We start from the raw sequence: 21,956 nt of genomic DNA, 5'->3' as shown, positions 1-21,956 counted from the left end.
GAGGAAATCGGGAGTTGCGGAGAAGTATGTAGGAGTGGTGCAGGATATGTATGAGAGAAGTGTGACAGTGGTGAGGTGTGCGGTTGGAAAGACAGCTGGGTTCAAGGTGGAGGAGGGATTACATCAAGGATCAGCTCTGAGCCCTTTCTTGTTTGCAATGGTGATGGACAGGTTGACAGATGAGATCAGGCTCCGTGGACTATGATGTTTGCGGACTGACATTGTGATCTGTAATGAGAGTAGGGTGCAGGTTGAGGAGAGCCTGGACAGGTGGAGGTATGCACTGGAGAGAAGAGGAATGAAAGTAAGTAGGAGCAAGACAGAATACATACTATGTGTGAACGAGACGGAGGACAGTAGTATGGTGAGGATGCAAGGAGTAGAGGTGACAAAGGTGTATGAGTTCAAATACTTGGGGTCAACTGTTCAAAGAAATGGAGAGTGTGGAAGAGAGGTGACGAAGAGAGTGCAGGCAGGGTGGAGAAGAGTGTTAGGAGTGATTTGTGACAGAAGGGTACCAGCAAAAGTTAGAGGGAAGGTTTACAAGACAGTAGTGAGACCAGCTATGTTGTCTGGTTTGGACAGTGGCACTGACAAAAAGACAGGAGGCAGAGCTGGAGGTGGCAGGGTTGAAGATGCTAAGATTTTCATTGGGAGAGACGAAGAAGGACAGGATTAGGAATGAGTATATTAGAGGGACAGATCAGGTTGGACAGTTTGGAGACAAAGCAAGAGAGGCAAAATTGAGATGGTTTGGACATGTGTGGAGGAGAGATGCTGGGTATATTGGGAGAAGGATGCTGAGTATGGAGCTGCCAGGGAAGAGGAAACGAGGAAGGCCAAAGAGAATGTTTATGTATGTAGTGAGGGAGGACATGCAGGTGGCTGGCATGACAGAGGAAGATGCAGAGGACAGGAAGAGATGGAAACGGGTGATCCACCGTGGCAACCCCTAACAGGAGCAGCCCAAAGTAGTAGTAGTAGTATCAATAAATGAAAGTCATCAAGTAATAAGAGATATTAGAAAATAGTAGTGTTTCAATTTTGATCTGACTAACAAACTACAAAGGGTTACCTTTCTGGGGAGACCATGATTATGCATATATTCAAAGGTACTTTCATTTTAGTTTGGATATATGATTTTTGGCCTTGGGCTTAGAAATAAATGGGCATTTTAACAGGTCAAACAATGTTGTGCATGCCCACACCTATCCACTGCAGCACAGCAATCCCAAAGCTCTCAAAGCTATTTTTAAGAGTTCACCAGAAAGGGTTTGCTAATCTACCCAAGCCGTCTACAAACCTCTTTGCAGAAGCTGATGATGTTCTCCCAGAGCTCTTTGGCCTCTCCTTCATCACTTTGACGCCGGGCCTCCACCAGCATGCTCTCCTTCCTCTTGACGGCCACAGAGGGTCTGATCTGAGCGAGGTAAAGCTGAGGGGTGTGGCAGGCCACACAGTACCTGGCCTTCACCTCGTTAATGAGGGTGCAGGCCGGGCACGACCACGACTGCTCTGTCCTGCTGAGAGGGAGTACAGCGCAGGTGGGAGGAAACAATTTTGAGGTTTCTGACGCTGGCGTCAGGGGTGATATTTCCTCCCTGAGGATGCTGAGCCTCCTGCTGTTCAGGAGCTCCTGGGGGGTGGACAGAGAAGAGGGAGATGGACTAGGGTTGTGTGATTGGTTGAGACACACAGGTGGAGGTGGAACTTCTCTGCGACTGCAGGGGACCGGGTTATTCTGCCCCACGAGGGAGGAGGGGGGAGGCTGCGGATAGGGTGCATCTGCCGGTAGGGACTCCCCCCTGGTTGAGACAGAGAGGGACAATGCCCCTGCTGCAGGCTCTGGCAGCTGCACTCCTGTTTGATCACAGACCTCAGGCATGAACAGGGCTTCTGCAGGAATCTGAGGGAGAGACAGTTTGCGAGGACCACCGCAGGCAGAGCAGGACATGGAGGCGGGAGTGTTTTGAAGAGTGCACCTCGCACAGTCCCAACCCTGTCCCCTGTCTTTGACACCTCCTGCATTTCCCTCCTTTTGGCTGGCTGTCTGCTGCGGACATGGCTCAGTGGACAACATCTGAGACTGTTTGAAGGGACTGGAGCAGCTGCTGGAGCGTCGAGGACGGGGCTGGTCCCGCGAAGCATTGCATGGTGGCTCCTGTCTCCCAGGTGCTCCAGTGTAGCCACAAAGGGAGCAGGCCAGGCTGCTTGGGGAGTTAGTCAGTGTACAGCGGGGACAGGGCCAGCGGCAGTCCTCCCTGCCACTCCCACGCCTCGTCCATCGGAAGGCCTCGGGCCGTCTCCGGGGAGCCTCACAGATTGAACAGCGGGGGGCGCCAGCTGCATTGAGGAAGGTGCAGCAGATGCACGCCCACTGGCTGCTTTGCATTGGCACCGAGCCGGAGGAGAAACTGAAGAGAGAGGGGGATTAAACATCTTTAAAAATCATTAATCAGTTGTTATGAAAAACATTTTGGTGAAGAAAGAAAAAGCTGAGGGAGAGGATGTGTTAAAGGTCCAAATATGGAAGAATACATGACAACTCTCATTGTTTCTTACAATGCCTCGAGGCAGCAGGGAGAAAATTAAACTGAATTAATATGCGAATGCTGCAAGAATCTGCATAATATTTACAACATAAAAAAGTACTTCTACTTTTTCCCTCAAAGAGAATACTAAAGAACCAAATCTTTCCAATTCATGTTACTGAACACCTTACCACAAGTAAGAATTACTTGTGTGCAATTTAAGAACATGTACTCTGCAGACTGTAATCTGATGAATGGGCTACACAAAAACTGCCATTCACATCAGATTGATTTTCCCCACTGTAGAGGATAGAACTGTAAGGAATGTAAACGAGCCAGGACAGGTTATCCTGTTGCAAAGGGATTCAAAGGGGGATTCTAGAAACATGGAGTCATGGGGGACATCTGTGTGGTGAGTGGCCCACATTTTCTTGCTGTGCTGCAAGTTTTGGCATCGAGCCTGATTCCCCCTGCACATCCTTACCTGGTTAGGTTACTGCAGAGCAAGCTATCTAAAACGAACTGGCATTGTAATGATGCAGAGCTCAGTTCATCCAATATTATTTTTGTTGCTATTTAAACTTTCATCATAAAATTTACATTTTGAAAATGACAAGATGGCATTTATACAGTACAGCCTGGAGTGCATTTGAACTATAATGTAATATTCAGGAATTCCAGATTAGCTATGTACACTCACCGGCCACTTTATTAGGCGCACCTGTCCAACTGCTCGTTAATGCAAATTTCTAATCAGCCAATCACATGGCAGCAACTCAATGCATTTAGGCATGTAGACATGGTCAAGACGATCTGCTGCAGTTCAAACCGAACATCAGAATGGGGAAGAAAGGTGATTTAAGTGACTTTGAACGTGGCATGGTTGTTGGTGCCAGACGGGCTGGTCTGAGTATTTCAGAAACTGCTGATCTACTGGGATTTTCGTGCACAACCATCTCTAGGGTTTACAGAGAATGGTCCGAAAAAGAGAAAATTTCCGGTGAGCGGCAGTTCTGTGGGCGAAAATGCCTTGTTGATGCCAGAGGTCGGAGGAGAATGGCCAGACTGGTTCGAGCTGATAGAAAGGCAACAGTAACTCAGATAACCACTCATTACAACCGAAGTATGCAGAAGAGCATCTCTGAACGCACAACACGTCGAACCTTGAGGCAGATGGGCTACAGCAGCAGAAGACCACACCAGGTGCCACTCCTGTCAGCTAAGAACAGGAAACTGAGGCTACAATTCGCACAGGCTCACCAAAATTGGACAATAGAAGATTGGAAATACGTTGCCTGGTCTGATGAGTCTCGATTTCTGCTGTGACATTCGGATGGTAGGGTCAGAATTTGGCGTCAACAACATGAAAGCATGGATCCATCCTGCCTTGTATCAACAGTTCAGGCTGGTGGTGGTGGTGTAATGGTGTGGGGGATATTTTCTTGGCACACTTTGGGCCCCTTAGTACCAATTGAGCATCGTGTCAACGCCACAGCCTACCTGAGTATTGTTGCTGACCATGTCCATCCCTTTATGACCACAGTGTTCCCATCTTCTGATGGCTACTTCCAGCAGGATAACGCGCCATGTCATAAAGCAGGAATCATCTCAGACTGGTTTCTTGAACATGACAATGAGTTCACTGTACTCAAATGGCCTCCACAGTCACCAGATCTCAATCCAGTAGAGCACCTTTGGGATGTGGTGGACCGGGAGATTCGCATCATGGATGTGCAGCCGACAAATCTACAGCAACTGCGTGATGCTATCATGTCAATATGGACCAAACTCTCTGAGGAATGTTTCCAGTACCTTGTTGAATCTATGCCACGAAGGATTAAGGCAGTTCTGAAGGCAAAAGGGGGTCCAACCCGGTACTAGCAACGTGTACCTAATAAAGTGGCCAGTGAGTGTATATCCAGTACTTGAATAGTCGTCAATTTATATGTCATGCCATTATCTATACAACCTATCTATATTGCATATTTATTTTCACTTCGTAGTTCCATATGGAACATACATAACAATATTTATTTGCCTGTGGTGCACATGGGTATATGGTAATACACACACACACACACACACACACACACACACACACACACACACACACACACACACACACATACACACCGATGAGCCAAAACATTATGACCATCTGCCTAATATGCTGTTGGTCCGCCGTGTGCTGCCAAAACAGACCCCTGAAGATGTCCTGTGGTATCTGGCACCACAACATTAGCAGCAGATCCTTCAAGTCCTCTAAGTTGTGAGATGGAGCCACCATGGATCGGACTTGTCGGTCCAGCACATCCCACAGATGCTCAATCGGATTGAGTTCTGGAGAGTGTGGAGGCCAAGGCAACACCTTGAACATCATGTTCCTCAAACCATTCCCGAACAATGTGCAAAGTGTGGCAGGGTATATTATCCTGCTGAAAGAGGCCACTGCCATCAGGGAATACCATGGCCATGAAGGGGTGTACCTTGTCTTCAACAATGTTTAGGTAGGTGGCACATGTCAAATTGATATCCACATGAATCGCCGGACTCAGGGTTTCCCAGCAGAACATTGCCCAGAGCATTGCACTCCCTCCACTGGCTTGTTGTCTTCCCACAGTGCATCTTGGTGCCATCATTTCCCCAGGTAAATGGTGCACGCATTCATGGCCATCCACATGATCTCAAAGAAAATGGGACTCATTGGACCATGAGACTTTCCTCTACTGCTCCATGGTCCAGTTCCAACGCTCGCGTGCCCATTGTAGGCCCTTTGGGTGGTGGACAGGGGTCATCATGGGCACTCTGACCAGTCTGTGGCTACGCAGCCCCCATACACAGCAAGCTCTGATGCACTGTGTTCTGACATCTGTCCATCATAGCCAGCATTTTGAGCTACAGTAGCTCTTCTGTGGGTTGTAATGAGATAATCAATGTTATTTATTTCACCTGTCATAGGCTTTAATGTTTTAGTCGATTGGTATATATATATACTGTTGACAGTAACTTGGGGAGTTCTGGACTTTTTTGGATTTAGATTGTATTATTTCAGGATTTCCTTCTTTTTTGTTTTAGTTTGAACTATCAGATTATCTTATTCTCAGATCATTTCTTGCTTAACTATGCCTCACACCATTAGTAGAGAATGACCCCGGGCATTCACCGCAGTGTTGTACAAGTATAATTATATATGTGACAAATGAACTGTGAACTTTTAACTATATTACTATACAATGATTACAGTACTTAACATCAAGTAACCTTTACTTCATATTCTGACATTCTTAACTGACATGACCATTCTCCATCTCCTCAAATACATTCAAACAGAAATCATCCCAAAACTCCACAGATCTCCCTTTCTCCCCAGACAGCCTCTCCAACATTTTCTCATAAAGCTACATTTTGATCATCATTAACCCTAGCTATATTTTCACAGTTGAGGTTTGCGGTCAGCCGGTACCTTTTTTTTTTTTTAAATCCTATCCAAGAACATCAGCCTGGATGCTCTCGCTTGACAGAATGGGGTTGGGGATGGCTACAGGCAAGATCAAGCTTCTGTGACCAGGTTTTCAAGGTTGCAGGTTTCGATCTGAATTGGCCAAAACAAGGTGGTTGGTGAAAGTGAATGAGTGGTGCTCTCTCCATCCTCATCAACAAAAGTCAAGGTGCACTTTAAATAAAGCACTTAAACACCAACTAGTGCTGCTCAATGACCGACAGTGGTAGATGAGCCTATTCTCATTCCAATGTGTCATATATTGACGCTGTCGACAAAGCATTAATATTAATATATGATGCCATGGGATGAGAGTATATTAGGTAGACTGTAGTTTTACTGGGCAGTTCTCTGGTGCAAATTGGTAGAATTGTGCATTTCATTTTCAATGGGTATACCGTGCAGAGGCTAAAAATTCATCAGGGTCTGAAAACACTTTCTTTGAAAAGGGGGAATGGAAATACAGTCATCAGACCCTCTTAACTGCTTTTAGTCAATATCAATTGATTTGTTCAGCTTTTGCAACATGTTGTACGTAAACACAGTTGGGCTGATCAGGAGATTTATATCTCAGCTGAAGATGCTCATAAAGCATGTCTGTTACACAGGAGTCATTATTCTGCCCTCTCTTTAAGTACTGTGTAGGATGGATGGATGGATGGATGGATGGATGGATGGATAGATAGATAGATAGATAGATAGATAGATAGATAGATAGATAGATAGATAGATAGATAGATAGATAGATAGACAGACATTGTATGTTTGCAGGACTGAATTATTTCTCAAGGTCTCTTGATGCTGTATGGTCAGAAGATGCCTGCATTTCCAGGCCATGGCCCTCACTTAAGACAGACCGGCATTGAATAGGGATTCCCAATGGCATTACATTTCCTGTCTGCGAGTAACTCAACTCCTGGCACCAGCTCAGATACAGCAGGGCAATGGAGAGGACTTAGAATAGACTGTGTGCAGACGTTATAATAGGACAGAGCTAGGAAATTAGCGAGCGGAGCATCCACATCAATAAGAGGGAGGATGAAATACAACAACGGAGGGGTGGGATTCACTACAATATGAACTGCCATGAAATATCAATATAGCAATAAGCGCCTTGAACTATGCTAATGTGAAATACCCTGCATAATGACCCATATGTATTTATGTTAATCCTGGCATTTGTTTGTTTGTTTTTTTCTCTCTTTTTGTCCTGTCAGGTGGTCCCCACTCCTCTCCTCAAATCATTTTAAATAGTTGGCCTGCTCCATACACAAACACCCGGGTGGAATATTAATTAACAGTATCTTCCCCTTTCAGATTTACCTGCCAAACTGCTGTAATTGCTTGTGTCTCTGTTGGAGAGCTAGAGGATCAAAAGGGCAACTGTCAAAGCTCTGCTGCCTCTGGTAAGGTCAGCCATCTCAAATGCTTTTTAATGTCATTCACCCGAAATAGGTGAGCGTTATAGAGAATAGAGAGCCCTGTTTCATCAGATTTTGCCCAGGAGACCACCTGGGCTAATGTTTCCCACATAGGAAGGGTTTTTGTTGTTGCTGGTTTGTATTTTTAAATGTAAAACTGTGTACATTGTAGGAGAGACAATAGCTGAGATTTATCATCTATATTTGGATGATGTACAAGTAGTTCAGTCAAAGTAGGTTGAACAATGTATAGCTTCAGAATCGACATCACAATATATACTTGTGCAATAGTCACATTGCAAGGGATGCAGTGTAAGGCGAATTGGTCCCACCAAGGTATATTAGACTAAAGCTCTTATTTTTTGATAGAAAATGACATGTAGCAGCGTCCCCTTTTTATGACTACTCTTGAAGAAAAATATTTGACTGCATCTGATAAAGAACATGATTTAATCTGATTCAATGATTTCTTGGAAAAGTGCCTCATTTACCCTCTAAAATCACTCTAATCATTACTAAAGTGATAAAGTCTTTGCAAATGGAGTTTTGAAAGCTAAAAGCTCTGGTGAATTATAACTCCCTTTTATTCTCTAATATTGCAATACATATCACACAAAAAAAAACCCAAAAAAACTGCAATGTTGATTTCCCCCCCCAATACCATTCAACCATAAATCATAGTGACATTAAAGTATTTCTCAATTTGCCCAGTTGGCCCACAGGAGCCCCATCAACAACCCCCGTGGGACTCCATCCAGATAATCACTGCACTGGGGAACTGAAACTGTTTTTTTCTGATGCCAATGAAAGAGACAGCCTTGATGAGGGGCAATTTGTGACCTAGAGGCATCCAGAAAAATCAAAATCTAATTTAAAGACTGTTATGAACTGCACAGAGGAGCTGAAACGGCACATTCTGTAAGGAAAATTAGGAGCCCTGGAGAATGAGACAAACACATCACTGGAGACGCTATGAGACTCTGTCAGGGTTTTGAAATATTGGAAAAGAGCCTCAGATAGTAATAGATTATTACTCAGATAGTGAAACGTGTAAACCATTACTTTTGAAATTAATTCTTTTTCAATCACACGGAGCAAGTGCTGCAGGGAGACTGCATTTATAATTGTTCCGTTATAGCAACTAACATAACTCTCAACATCTTAAATATTCGTTGGTAGTGGTTGCAGTTTATACCACCGTTCAATTACAGTTGGGAAAGGAATTATTTCCACAATTTTTTTTCCCGGATTTTTTTCCCGGATTTTCTCCCCAATTGTATCCGGCCAATCACCCCACTCTTCCGAGCCGTCCCGGTCGCTGCTCCACCCCCTCTTCCGATCCGGGGAGGGCAGCAGACTACCACATGCCTCCCCCGGCACATGTGGAGTCACCAGCCACTTCTTTTCACCTGACAGGAGTTTTGCCAGGGGGACGTATGGCATGGGAGGATCATGCTATTCCCCCCAGTTCCCCCTCCCCCTGAACAGGCGCCCCAACCGACCAGAGGAGGCGCTAGTGCAGTGACCAGGACACATACCCACATCCGGCTTCCCACCCGCAGACACAGGCAATTGTGTCTGTAGGGACGCCCGATCAAGCCGGAGATAACACAGGGATTCAAACCAGTGATCCCCGTGTTGGTAGGCAACAGAATAGACCGCTACGCTACCCGGATGCCCATTATTTCCACAATTTAACTGCATATTCAGAAAATTTACAAGTTAAAGTCATTTGTTTGAGTCCGCGGTGGCGTAGCGGTCTAAGCATCGGCTTTGTGTCGATGCAGTTGCCCACTGGGGACTGGGGTTCGCACCCCGGTCTCGTCAGATCCGACTATGGCCGGACTCGATGAAGCAGCAGTCATTGGCAACGCTGTCTTCGGGAGGGGGGCGGAGTCGGCTTGTGTTCGTCACGTGAATGCGTCTCCGTGTGTGTCGGAAAAAGCAGTGGTTCGGCCTGGAGTCGCCTTGTCACGGAAGTGGGGAGGCGTCTCCTTCGAGACTGCCGACTGGAGAGATGCAGTTGGCGAACGCATGCAGTACGAGGGTGGGTGTTTGAATTAAAATAGGGATCGACTGACCACTAAATTGGGAGAAAAAAGGGAAAAATAAAAAAAATTAAATTAAAGTCATTTGTTTACACTACTGAGTTGAGTTTATGTTTTTCTGTTTGCGATTATGATTTCCACTCTACATTAGAAGAGGGACTTAATTAAAATTGGCAAGCATTGCAAACAAGTAGCCCTCACCATGATTTATTCCTCGGCGTGTGTGTGGTGACAAGGCTGTTTGTGTGTTTTTCTCTATGCATTATTTCCAGCAAGCTATCACCACTGTCCAATACACGTCAGCGAGCAAATTGGACTGAAGGGCATCTGTAACCTTTATTACAACTTTTTTATTGTAACTTTTATTACAAGCTTAATAGTTTGCATTGCTGATTCCAGGTACAAATCTCTAAGTACCAGCCAATATATTACATTTATCTGATTCATTACTTTTATTGAACAGTGCACTTAGATGGACAGTTTTGGGTTAATGGGCAAAATAACTGAGATGGAATCATTTTTTCACCATTAAATAAACACAGGCTGTGCCAAAAATATGTAGATCAAACCATTTTTCCTTTATTTATGACGTTACTCATGGCTTTTGGTATCATCATATTTACTGGCCATGTAGGTTTGTACATACATGGAATTTGACTCCCGTTTCATGGCTCTCTCAGTGTACTTAACATAGAATAACAACATCACAACACAACAGTCTTCAGATATATACACAAGGATTGACTTATACAGGCGAAACAAGAGGTGATAAAGTGCAATGGTGCAGAGAATATATCAGAGATGCTGAAATAGATGTTAGCAGGTCACTTAAATACATGCCTGAGGTAGATGGACATGACAGAGCGTACCAGTATACATACAATATACAGTACAATATATACGAAAGGGTTGGATTTATTTGATAGTGTTAAGTGTTCATTTGAATGACAGCCCATGGAAAGAAAGTGTTTTTTGTATCAGGTTGTTTTGGGGTAAGAGTGCTCTGTAGCGCCTACCAGAGTGGAGGACTTGGAACAAGTTGTGACCAGGGTGTGAGGAGTCTGCAGTGATGTTACCTGCACATTTTCCTGAGTCTGGAGGTGTATAAGTCCTGAATGGAGGGCAGGTTGGCACCAATTATTTTCTCTGCAGACTTAACTATCCGTTGTAGTCTGTCCCTGTCCTGTTTGGTGACCGAACCAAACCAGACAGTGATGGATGTGCAGAGGACAGACTGGATTATTGCAGTGTAGAGCTGAATCAGCAGTTCCTGAGGCAGGCTGAACTTCTTGAGCTGGCGGAGAAAGTACATCCTCTTCTGGGCCTTTTTGATGATTGTGTCTATAATGGAAGCCCACCTTAGGTCCTGGGAGATTGTGGAACCCAGAAATCTGTAGGTTTTCACCACAGACATCATGCTGTTGAGTATGGTGGGGGGGGGCAGTGTTGGGGGGCTCCTCCTGAAGTCCACTGTTATCTCGACTGTTTTGAGCGTGTTCAGATCCAGGTTGTTATGGCCGCACCAGAGGGCTAGATGGTCAACCTCCCGTCTATATGCAGACTCGTCACCATCCTGGATAAGGCCAATGATGGATGTGTCATCCGCAAATTTCAGCAGTTTAACAGATGGGTCACCTGAGGTGCAGTCATTTGTGTAGAGGGATAAGAGTAGAGGAGAAAGTACACATCCCTGGGGGCGCCGGTGCTGATTGTCCGGGTACTGGATGTGATTTTCCCCGGCCTCACCTGCTGCCTCCTGTCTGTCAAGAAGTTTTTAATCCATTGGCAGATAGGGGCTGGTACAGCAAGCTGGATGAGTTTGGAGTGGAGGATATCTGGGATGATGGTGTTGAACGCTGAGCTGAAATTCACAAACAGGACCCTTGCGTATGTCCCTGGGGAGTCCAGGTGTTGGAAGATGTAGTGCAATCCCATGTTGACTGCATCCTCCACTGACCTGTTTGCACTCGTGGGTAAAATATCCAATACTGACACTCAATTTTAACCTGGTATCAGCCCAATATTCAATACCAGTACTGGTAAACTTAGTTTCTATGTTTGCAAGTATTTACAGTCCTTTGTGTCTCTTGTTAAGTTTTTGCTATGACACATATTGTTATAATCATTATCATTATTAATATTGTTATGGTTATTCTTAACTGTATACAGTTGAGGTACCCAAAAGTGAAGTCAAACAGGTTTAAACATTCATTTATACCCATAGCCATTTCCTAATTTAGAGGTGAAGAGGTCATTGAAATTTTTACCTTCTTCTGTAAATTTAACTTATCAAAGTTTTTATTGGTTTGTTCACTACTTGTGTATTTATCATGGCCCTATTTGCACTAAGTACTGAAGTGTGAAGAGGCTTTAATTGCTTGATTGTATCCACCGGTTCACTCCATTATCCTTAATTTGACTATTATTTTTAATCGTCTATAATAAGGGTATTGTTATGGGTTGTCCTGTGTCATTGGCAGGATGATGTAACACCAGCAATTGCCCATCTGGGACAAATTAAGCTGAACATTGAAGTTATAATAATCCATCCATCCATTATGCAAGCCGCTTATCCCAATTGGGGTCGCAGGGGGAGTTATAATAATAATTATGATAATAATAATGAAGTCATTCATACTACCCAGGTATTCATAAATACCTGGGTAGTTATTTGGGGTCTCTTTCCTACCTGCGCTCTCTGTGCCTGGCGGGTCGAGGAAGCTGCCGAGGCATGAAGGTGCTCTGGCTGCTCCTCAGACATCCCATGACTGGGGAGGGAGGAAGAGGAAAGCCGCGGGGACCCGGCTCACCATCAGTCTCATCGACAAGAGAGGAGGTTGAACTTCCCATGGTCCTCCTTCTGGCTTGATGAAATATCCCAAATGCTGCAGGGTAGACATATAAGAGTAGTGGGTGTGTAATTGCTGTCAGATACTGAACACAGTATTGGTACATGGGATTTCTTAAAAAGATAAAAGTGAAAAACTTAATCAAGCATGATTCTTTTTTTTCTTTTTAGTTAGTGGCAAAACAGTTGCCAGCAAGTTGCTGTATTTTGATTTACAATAAATTACTGTAATTATACTATAATGCAATTTACAGTCCATAGAACACTGTATTACTACAAAATAATATTTTACTGTATATTTAGTATTTTGTAATTTGGTCTATTTCTACTGTATTCTATTATATCGTATTGTACTGTAATATCTCCAGTTATATTAATATTAGTATTACTGCTAATTATTACTAATTATAATAATTACTACTACTACTAATAATTACTATGATTATTACTAATAATGATAGTATTATATATTATAATTATATAATAATCTCCAGTTACTTATATCGTAATATTACTGCTACTTCAGAATAACATTACAAAGCAAAAGGCAATCCAAACAATGTTTTTTTTTTTGACCTCCCCCCTTTTTTTCCCCTCTCAAATTGTACTTGGCTAATTACCCCATTCTTCCGAGTCTTCTCAGTCTCTGCTCCAACCCCTCTGCCGATCCGGGGAGGGCTGCAGACTACCACATGCCTCCTCCGATACATGTGGAGTCGCCAGCCGCTGCTTTTCACCTGACAGTGAGGAGTTAAGCCAGGGGGACGTAGCGTGTGGGAGGATCACGCTATTCCCCCAGTCCCCCGCGAACAGGCGCCCCGACCGACCAGAGGAGGTGCTAGTGGTGCAGCGACCAGGACGCATACCCACATCCGGCTTCCCACCCACAGACACGGCCAACCGTGTCCGTAGGACACCCGACCAAGCTGGGGGTAAGACGGGGATTCGAACCGGTGATTCCAGTGTTGGTAGGCAACGGAACTGACCACTACGCTACCCGGATGCCCCAAACAATGGTCTTAATAAAAAAGGTTTATTTAATCAATACATTAGCTGAATGAATGGTGAAACTCAGATCACACACTGTAACAAAGACAAAGACACACACGAAGACAAGTAGGACGAAACTGTTAGCCACAGTACAGTGAGAGACAGACAGAGAGCACAAGAGAAATTGTTAAAGAAAATTCTGTAACAAAACAAAATCCAAAAATGTTTTTGAAAGTTTAAAAAAACCTGTATTATTATGGCTAATACTGTAACCGGTTATTTTCTTGCCCGGTGCGGGACTCGTACGAGGTGTACTGCACCACAAGGCGACATCACTAATCGCTCGGCTAAAGGGTCAGACCCATTAGCTAGGGACTAACGTGTGTTATTAGTAGTTTACAATACTTAAAGAAAACTCATAAACCACACCAATGCCTTGCGGCAGGGATTCCCTCCCCAGCGTGCAGACAAATGTACCACACTGGTAGTGTAGGACTACGAGAAAGCAAATTATAGTATTTGATTCAATGATTATGAGGTCAGCAATAGTACATACAGCAAGACAAAGGGTGAAAGAAAATGGCAAAGTCGCAAAACAAAGTACAACAAAACAGAGAAAATGTATCAAGGTGAGTCCCAGTCATAAAAAAAATAATAAACCTGTATTATTATGGTTAATACTTACTATTAAGTTTAGAAATCACGTCAGGACACAGCGCTGTCGCTCGACACAACCTCTCCGTGGCATTCTTTATTTAGACTGACACAGCATCAAAGGCAGACCCGATCAAACAACCCAGAGCCCGCAGGCATCACCAATCGATCCCAGCACAATAGAACAGCACCAAATCAAATGCAGCACTGTCGATGTGTGCATACATAACATTTCCCCCCCCCCCCCGGCAGGATTTCAAACATGAAAGGTTGACACAAAGTCCTCTAGGTGGCCAGGGCGTAAACGTGTGCGAACAGGTCGCGGGGCGGCCTGAGGCTGGGCAGGCCGAGGTGGGGAGGGAGATGGCAGGGGGAGCTGAGGCCCAGAAATGTCTGGGGCCCGTGTAGGAGCTGCATGAAAGCCCGGGGCGTCTCACCATGCTGAGGGAATGGCTATGGTTGTGTCACCAGCTGTGTGTGGCGGAGCTGACACCTTCCGTAGACGACTGGAGTGCCACCGAGTGCCATCGCTGAGGAGGTAAGTGGCTGGGCCCAGCTGACGGGTGACTTGGAGAGGAGAGGACCAGTATGAAGCCATTTTATTGTCCCTGTGGGGCCTGCGGATCCTGACCCAGTCTGACACATTGATGTCTGGCACCCTGGTTCGTTTTGACTGGTCAAACCGTTGCTTCATCCGCGTCTGCTGACGAGTGACTGAGGCTCTGACCCCAGAGGGAGGTGCCTGAGGTGTGAAGGGGCGGAGCCTGTCAAGGGGCATGCACAGTTCCCGGCCTAGCATGAGAGAGGCTGGGGAGACGCCTGTGGTCGAGTGCTGTGTGGCCCGATAGTGCAGCAGAGTGTGACGGATGGCCTGCGTGAAAGAGCACCCTTGGGCCATGTGTGCTCTGAGGCCGTTCTTCAGTGACTGGTGAAAACGTTCAATGCCGCCATTGGCCTGGGGGTGGTAGTACGCAGTGCGTATATGACGGATGCCCTTGCTTTCGAGATAAGCAGTGAACTCAGCAGAGACCAGCTGAGGGCCGTTGTCAGTGGTGATGGCCTTTGGGAGGCCCCAGCGAGAGAAAAGAGAGTCCAGGAAGTCGATGATGATCTGTGAGGTCACAGTGCCGGAAGTGATGAGTTCAGGCCATTTTGAGTGTAGATCGTAGGCGACCACCATGAAGCGTTGGTGGTGGGGAACTCCATGGATCTCACCACAAATGTCCAACTGCAGGTGTTCCCAGGGCTGAGAGGGCCAGGCGAGAGGTTGCAGGGGTGGGGGAGCCTGGTGGCCAGTCTTGCCACTCACAAGGCAGGCAGAACAGTCCTTCACCAGAGCCTCAATATCTCTGTCTATCCCCGGCCACCACACCAGGTCTCGGCAGCGCTGTTTCAGTTTCACAATGCCCAGGTGGCCTTCATGCGCCGTATTCAAAACACGTGCACGGAGAGCAGCTGGGACCACTGTGCAAAACCCACGTGCCACGCAGGTGTCGTTCCAGCAGGAGAGCTCCTGTCTGACTCGGGCGAACGCAGCCAGCTCCTCTGGGACCTTGTGAGGCCAGCCGTTCTGGATGTAGGTGCGGAGCTGGGAGAGGACAGGGTCCTGTTCGGAGGCTGCCCTCAGCTCCTGCAGAGAGACAGTGGCCTGGAGGGGTGTGTGTAGCATTTGGACAATGTCCTTTTCCACACAGTCAGTGTCCGTCTGTGGAGCTGGGGTGGAGACAGAGCGAGAGAGCAGGTCGGCGACAACATTGTCTCTGCCTGGGGTGAACTGCAGGCTGAAGTTGTACTGGCGGAGGCGGTCAGACCAGCGGTGCAGCCTCAGGGGTTTGTGGCCTGTCCCAGATGTGGACAGCAGCGCTGTCAGGGCCTGGTGATCTGTCCTGAGGGTGAAGGAGCGGCCATAGAGGTAGAGGTGCCACCTTTCACAAGCCCAGATACAGGCTAACGCCTCACGCTCACCCACGGAGTACCGCTGCTCGGTCAGGTTGAGGGCACGGGAGGCGAAAGCAATGGGCTTCTCCACACCGTTCTGGGTTTGAGACAGCACGGCCGCTATCGCTGTGGCTGATGCGTCACAGGTCACAAAGGTGGAGCTGGAGATGTTGAAGTGAGCCAACACTGGTGGTGAAGTCAGTTGAGTCTTGAGATCACGCACAGCGTCACTGCATGCCTTCGACCACACCCATGGCTCGTCCTTACGCAGCAGCTGGCGCAGGGGGGCTGTGGTCGCAGAGTACTGGGGAAGAAACCTCAGGTAGTAACTTGTCATACCCAGGAAGGAGGCGACCTGGGCGGCCGAGCTGGGCTCAGGGATGGCCTGAATGGCGTCCACGTTGGATTGTAGTGGAGTTACACCGCTCGCTGACAGCCGGAACCCCACGAAGTCGATGGCTGGCACAGAGAGGACACATTTCTCAGCATTGAGAGTTAGCTTGTGCTTGGACAGGGCTGCGAAGACCATGTTAAGGCGCTTGTCGTGGATTTCACTGGTGGGCCCGTGTACCACTATATCGTCCAGATAAATGGCCACGCCCAGTATGCCAGCCAGCACGGAGACCATGATTTTCTGGAAGCAGCTAGGGGCGGAGCTGAGACCGAAAGGCATCCTGGTGTAGCGAAACACTCCTGCATGTGTCACAAAGGCTGTGAGGTTTCGGCTGCTGGGGTGGAGGGGCACCTGTAAGTACCCCTGTCTGAGGTCGAGCTTGGAGAACACCTCAGAGCCATAGAACTGAGCAGTGAGTTCTTCTGAGGTGGGCAGTGGATACTTATCAGGGACCACTGCCTTATTTACTGCACGTAGATCGACGCAGACACGCAGGCCCCCCGACTTCTTCTTAGCCACCACGAGGTTTGAGACCCAAGGTGACGCGTCCACCGGTTCAATGATGCCAGCTTCCAGCAGTTGTTGCAGCTCGGCGGAGACCCCATCACGGAGAGCCAACGGGATGCGGCGCAGTGGTTGGATGACAGATTTCACAGCAGGGTTGAGGAGAGGTTGATGGGTGAAGGCGGAGAGGCAGCCCAGCCCCATAAACAGCGATGGCCACTTCTGCTGCCAAGGTGTGGCGACAGTCAGGATTGCTGCCCCCCTTGTGTCTAAGAGGGAGAACCCCAGAGCGGAGAACAGGTCCAGGCCCATCAGGTTGGCCCCACGGCGTGCCACATGAAAAACTGCATTGGGCACCAGCTTGGTTCCATAGCGGACAGTCACTTGGAGAGAGCCAACCAGATCGATTTTGGAGTCACCATACCCACAGAGGACAGCTGAGGGTGCGGACAGTGGCAGTGAACCGAAAAATTGACTGTAGGTATCAACATTCAGGAGAGACACACTTGCACCGGTGTCCAACAGCAGGGGAATGCACACATCATTAATGTTGACTGTGCATGATTTGAATGACACTGGCGCAGAGCTCACCTTGTGAATGACGGCGGTTGAAGACTGGGGGGTGTGGCCCTCTGACCCAGCCGGGGAAGATCGACAGACGTTGGCAAAGTGATTGTGCTTACCGCAGCTACGGCATGTCTGGCCACGGGCAGGGCAGTTCTGAGCCCTTGAAACATGAGACCGAGATCCACAGTTACCACAGGACTGTTGAGGGCGGGGCCGAGAACGCCGTCGTTGCAGTTGCAAGACGTCCCCAGTGGAGTCGGCGCCCGCCTCGCTCTGGCTGGGTTGCGTCCCGAGGGGCAGCCGTGAGTAGAGGGAGGAGTCGTTGGCAGCTTGACTGGAGGTGGCCACTTGCTGTGTATTTAGCATAGCAGCACACTCAGCTGCTACCTCAACCTGTAGTGCGATGGTAATTGCTCTGGACAGCAGCAGACCGTCTTTTTCCAGCAGGAGAGTCTCACGCACCTTTGCGTTGTTGGTGTGTTCGATTAGCTGGTCGCGAACCATCTCGTCCTGAAGCGCGCCAAACTTGCATGAGCTAGCTAGCCCTCGCAAATTAGCTACGTACTGCCGCACAGACTCACCAGGCAGTTGGTGTCGCTGACGGAATATAAATCGCCGAAGGAGGGCACTCTGTGGAGCAGCGAAATGGGTGCTCATAAGTCCCACAGCTTCGGCAAAGCTTGTGACGTTCCCCAGAGACCCGAGCACACGATGACCCTCTGCTCCCAAGCAGTGTAGCAACAGAGCCGTCTTCCTAGCCTGGCTCACGTCGTCGAGCCCTGAGGCGATGATGTAATTTTCAAAACTATGTAGCCAGCGAGTCCATGGTACCGGAGGCTCGCCAGGTAATGCCAGGAAGGGGGCAGGTGGTGGGAGGGAGATATCAGCCATCCTCGTCGCCAATATTAAGTTTAGAAATCACGTCAGGACACAGCGCTGTCGCTCGACACAACCTCTCCGTGGCATTCTTTATTTAGACTGACACAGCATCAAAGGCAGACCCGATCAAACAACCCAGAGCCCGCAGGCATCACCAATCGATCCCAGCACAATAGAACAGCACCAAATCAAATGCAGCACTGTCGATGTGTGCATACATAACACTTACAGCAAACTCTATAAACTGCACCAACGCCTTATCAGACACAACGTGATAAGGGCATCGCTGCACTCTGAAACCCATTATTTCCAACGGCTTACGCCATGACGGCTTTTCGCTACACCAACCAAGGTGCAGGCGCAGCGCAGGGTGCCGTTCTCCCCCCCTTTTCTCCCCAATTGTATCTACCCAATTACCCCGTTCTTTTTTAGCTGTCCCGGTCGCTGCTCCACCCCCTCTGCCGATCCGGGGGGCGCCCCGACCGACCAGAGGGGGCGCTAGTGCAGCGACCAGGATACATACCCACGTCCAGCTTCCCACCCGCAGACATGGCCAGTTGTATCTGTAGGGACGCCCGACCAAGCCGGAGGTAACACGGGGATTCGACTCGACGATCCCATGTTGGTGGGCAACGGAATAGACCGCTACGCTACCCGAATGCTCCCAGGGTGCCGTTCGTTCACCCAATTTTACGCACGCTGTGATGAATAACCGTGCGGCCAATAGAAACGAGACAGCCAGCCAGGAACGGAAGGCAAAATGGAGGAAAAGTTAATATTCCATCCATTATCCAAACCGCTTATCCTGCTCTCAGGGTCGTGGGGATGCTGGAGCCTATCACAGCAGGAAAAGTTAATATTGTAACGTGCACGGATAAATAGACTTGGTAGCCCTTGGCTGACGGGTCAGACCCTTCACTCGACTGGTTAACACTGTTGTCCGTGGTGCGGGAGATCCGGGTTTGCGTCCTGGCTGCGGCGGTTGCCAGGCTGCCCCCCCCCCCCCGAATTCGCTACAATATTGTGTCAGAATTCCCTGAATTATACAACACAAGTTTACGATTGTATAGAGACGTCGGGGATGAAGCCCTTGCTTGGAAACACGTTTCTAACCAAGTAGGCATATCAGGTGTGTTTTCACAATCAGGTAGCTTTAGCTACTGGCAGGTACAGGTAGCTTTAGCTACTGGCTCAGGCACCCCTAGACCTGAGGCCGGTAACATTTGGGGACTCGTCCTGGATACGACCAGCTGTTTGAGGGCGCCAGAACTGCAACTGTGACCTGCTTCCAGAGCTTCAGGGAAGACTGCCCTCCAAAGTGTCATCCAGAGAGCTACGGCTTCAGGGATCCCAGTCGCTATGTTTCGTCCTCAGCTGCTGATCTGGACACTGCAGAAGAAACTACCAGAGTTGAGTTGCAGTCAACTACAGACCGTGGCACGTGAAATCGGTAATGTGGGGAAAGAAGCAACTGTTGATCCATCCAAATTGACGGAACCCGAACTGTATGATGTGATTGTCGACTTCATAAGGAGTGAGAAGCTCAAGAACATTGAAGATGGAGACATGTCTTACCTGGCGTTTCTTCTTGATATGGTCGAGGAACTGTTCACCCCTACTGATCCCCCCACGTTGGAAGGCGAAGATGCTGATGACAAGGATGACTTATTCTCACCCGCATCTATCAAGACACAGATCAACAGCAGAGAGGTTGACGAGGCACAGTCAACTCCAGAAGCAGTCATCCCAGCTACGTCTATTGTTCCAGTCAGAGACTCTGTGAAGGGTGTGAGAGTCAGCACATCTTCATGTGCTTCTGATCAGGTAGAAAGGCTGACTGACGTCGCAAGTTTGTTACCTCGTAGGGAGTTTAAGATTCATGATGGTCAACTATCTGATTCTGGGTCTGAAATTCCTTACATCAGTATGTGCAAACAATTAGATCAGGGTCTTAAGGAGGGGTTCAGTGAGTCTGAGATTATCAGAATTGTGATAAAGGTAACCAAACCAGGTAACTTCAGAAAAATGCTAACCAATAAAGATGACCTCAAGGTAGATGAGTTAAAGCAGTTTCTCAGGCCTCACATCAGAGATAAAAGTAGCACAGAACTCTTTCATGAGTTGAGTAATACTAAACAGCAGGATAAAGAGACACCACAGCAATTTTTGTAGGCGTGTTCTATCAGCCTCACAACAAATTGATACTGAATTCAGCTATGACAAAAGACTGGTACAAGGTACATTCCTCCATACCCTTTACCAAGGTTTAACTGAGAGAAATAGTCACATAAGGAGTGATCTTAAACCTTACCTCAGAAACTTACAAGTGACTGGTGATTTATTGTTGCAGTAAATCACTAAGTCAGCTAATGAGGGTGTGACTCCCTTTCAGACAGACTTAAACGCCTTGGTGTTGTGACTAAATCCAAATCAGCAACTGTTAGCTCAGCTCAGCAGGGTGACCACCGACCAGTTGACCACGTAAAGCTGACTGATGTTAACCGTGATATACAGGCAAATCAGACTGCTATCATGGAACTGACTGTGCAGGTGTCCACATTGACAAAACACTTGACTAAACTGACCACAAAAGTAGACAGTGAGACTCCCCAAGATGTTCAGCAGCCCCAGATAAGCCCCCAGACAGGGAGGACTGACACCAGAGGCCATTGTTCTCAATGTGTGCAACAGGGAAATGCGTCATGCTCTCACTGCTTCCGCTGTGGCCAGGCTGGACATCGTGCTGTCGGCTGTCTAAAAGAGACAGTGGTCAGGAAACGGAGTGCAGTCAATGGAGAGGGGAAGCCAGTGACTGAGGTAAAGGCAACGTCCCCGGTGACAGTCAACTCAATTCAAGGCAAGAAACCTGTGTCAGTGACAGCTCAGCCTAAAACAAGAAAAAAACGTATTGCATCATTACCTGCGCCATCAACAGGGTTCCAGTACAGATGCTCTTACACTCAGGAGCTCAGGTAACCATAGTTGGGAGAGAGTGGGTACAAAATGAGTTACCTAATGTCAACACCCAACCCCTTGAGATTTTGCTCGCTGACCAACCCCTAGAGGTCACTGCAGCTAATGGAACTGTAGCAGTGCGAGTCCCCATGTTAGTAGGCCAAAGTGTCAGTTTCCCCCTGTTAGGGTCAAATGTTATCACAGAGATCATCAAGGGAAATGAGCAGACAGATTGCATGGGTATCAGCTCACTGCTAAAGGAAGCTTTACATGTTAATGAAGATACAGTCAAAGCCATAGTGTCTACCCTCAGTGCAACTGTGTCAGATGAAGAAACTCCTCAGTATGTCAGGGTAGGGAAGAAAGGGCTTAAAATCTCGGTAGGTCAAATAGGTGAGGTGAGGGGCAGAGTTAGAGCTTGGCCAGAAGGGAGAACAGTGTTGTATGAGCCAGCTATAGACAATCACTGTCCAGAAGGTTTAGAGCCGCTTCCTGCACTCATGGATGTCCCCAGTGGTTTGTCCAAAGTTGTTAAGATCGCTATCCAGAACATGACCAAACATGATATTTTTCTCTCAGGAACTACAATAATTGGCACTTTTCAGGTTGTTGCTGATGTGAAACTGTTCACCTGCCCTATGCAATGTGGCGCACCAGCCAAACCATCCACAAAGGCTGACACCTGCTCTGTTTAACTAAGCTCTGAGAAACTAAGCCAACATGACAAA

General features: G+C 47.5%; 1 protein-coding gene across 1 annotated transcript in view; it reads right to left on the bottom strand.

Moving 5' to 3' along the window:
• The window catches only part of LOC130119747 (calpain-15-like), a 46,793-nt gene extending 34,187 nt beyond the window's left edge, over positions 1-12,606 (bottom strand). The window contains exons 1-3 of the mRNA XM_056288350.1: positions 12,600-12,606; positions 12,189-12,384; positions 1,304-2,414 (exon numbers count right to left, since the gene is read on the bottom strand). Of these exons, the coding sequence (XP_056144325.1) occupies positions 1,304-2,414; positions 12,189-12,384; positions 12,600-12,606 (1,314 nt within the window). The remainder of the gene's footprint in view (positions 1-1,303; positions 2,415-12,188; positions 12,385-12,599) is intronic.
• Between the last annotated feature and the right edge of the window lie 9,350 nt (positions 12,607-21,956).

Source organism: Lampris incognitus, chromosome 10 (genome assembly GCF_029633865.1).
Source record: "Lampris incognitus isolate fLamInc1 chromosome 10, fLamInc1.hap2, whole genome shotgun sequence".
NCBI lineage: Eukaryota > Metazoa > Chordata > Actinopteri > Lampriformes > Lampridae > Lampris > Lampris incognitus.
Note: the sequence above shows the minus strand (reverse complement) of the source record. Positions and strands in the feature narration are given on the sequence as shown.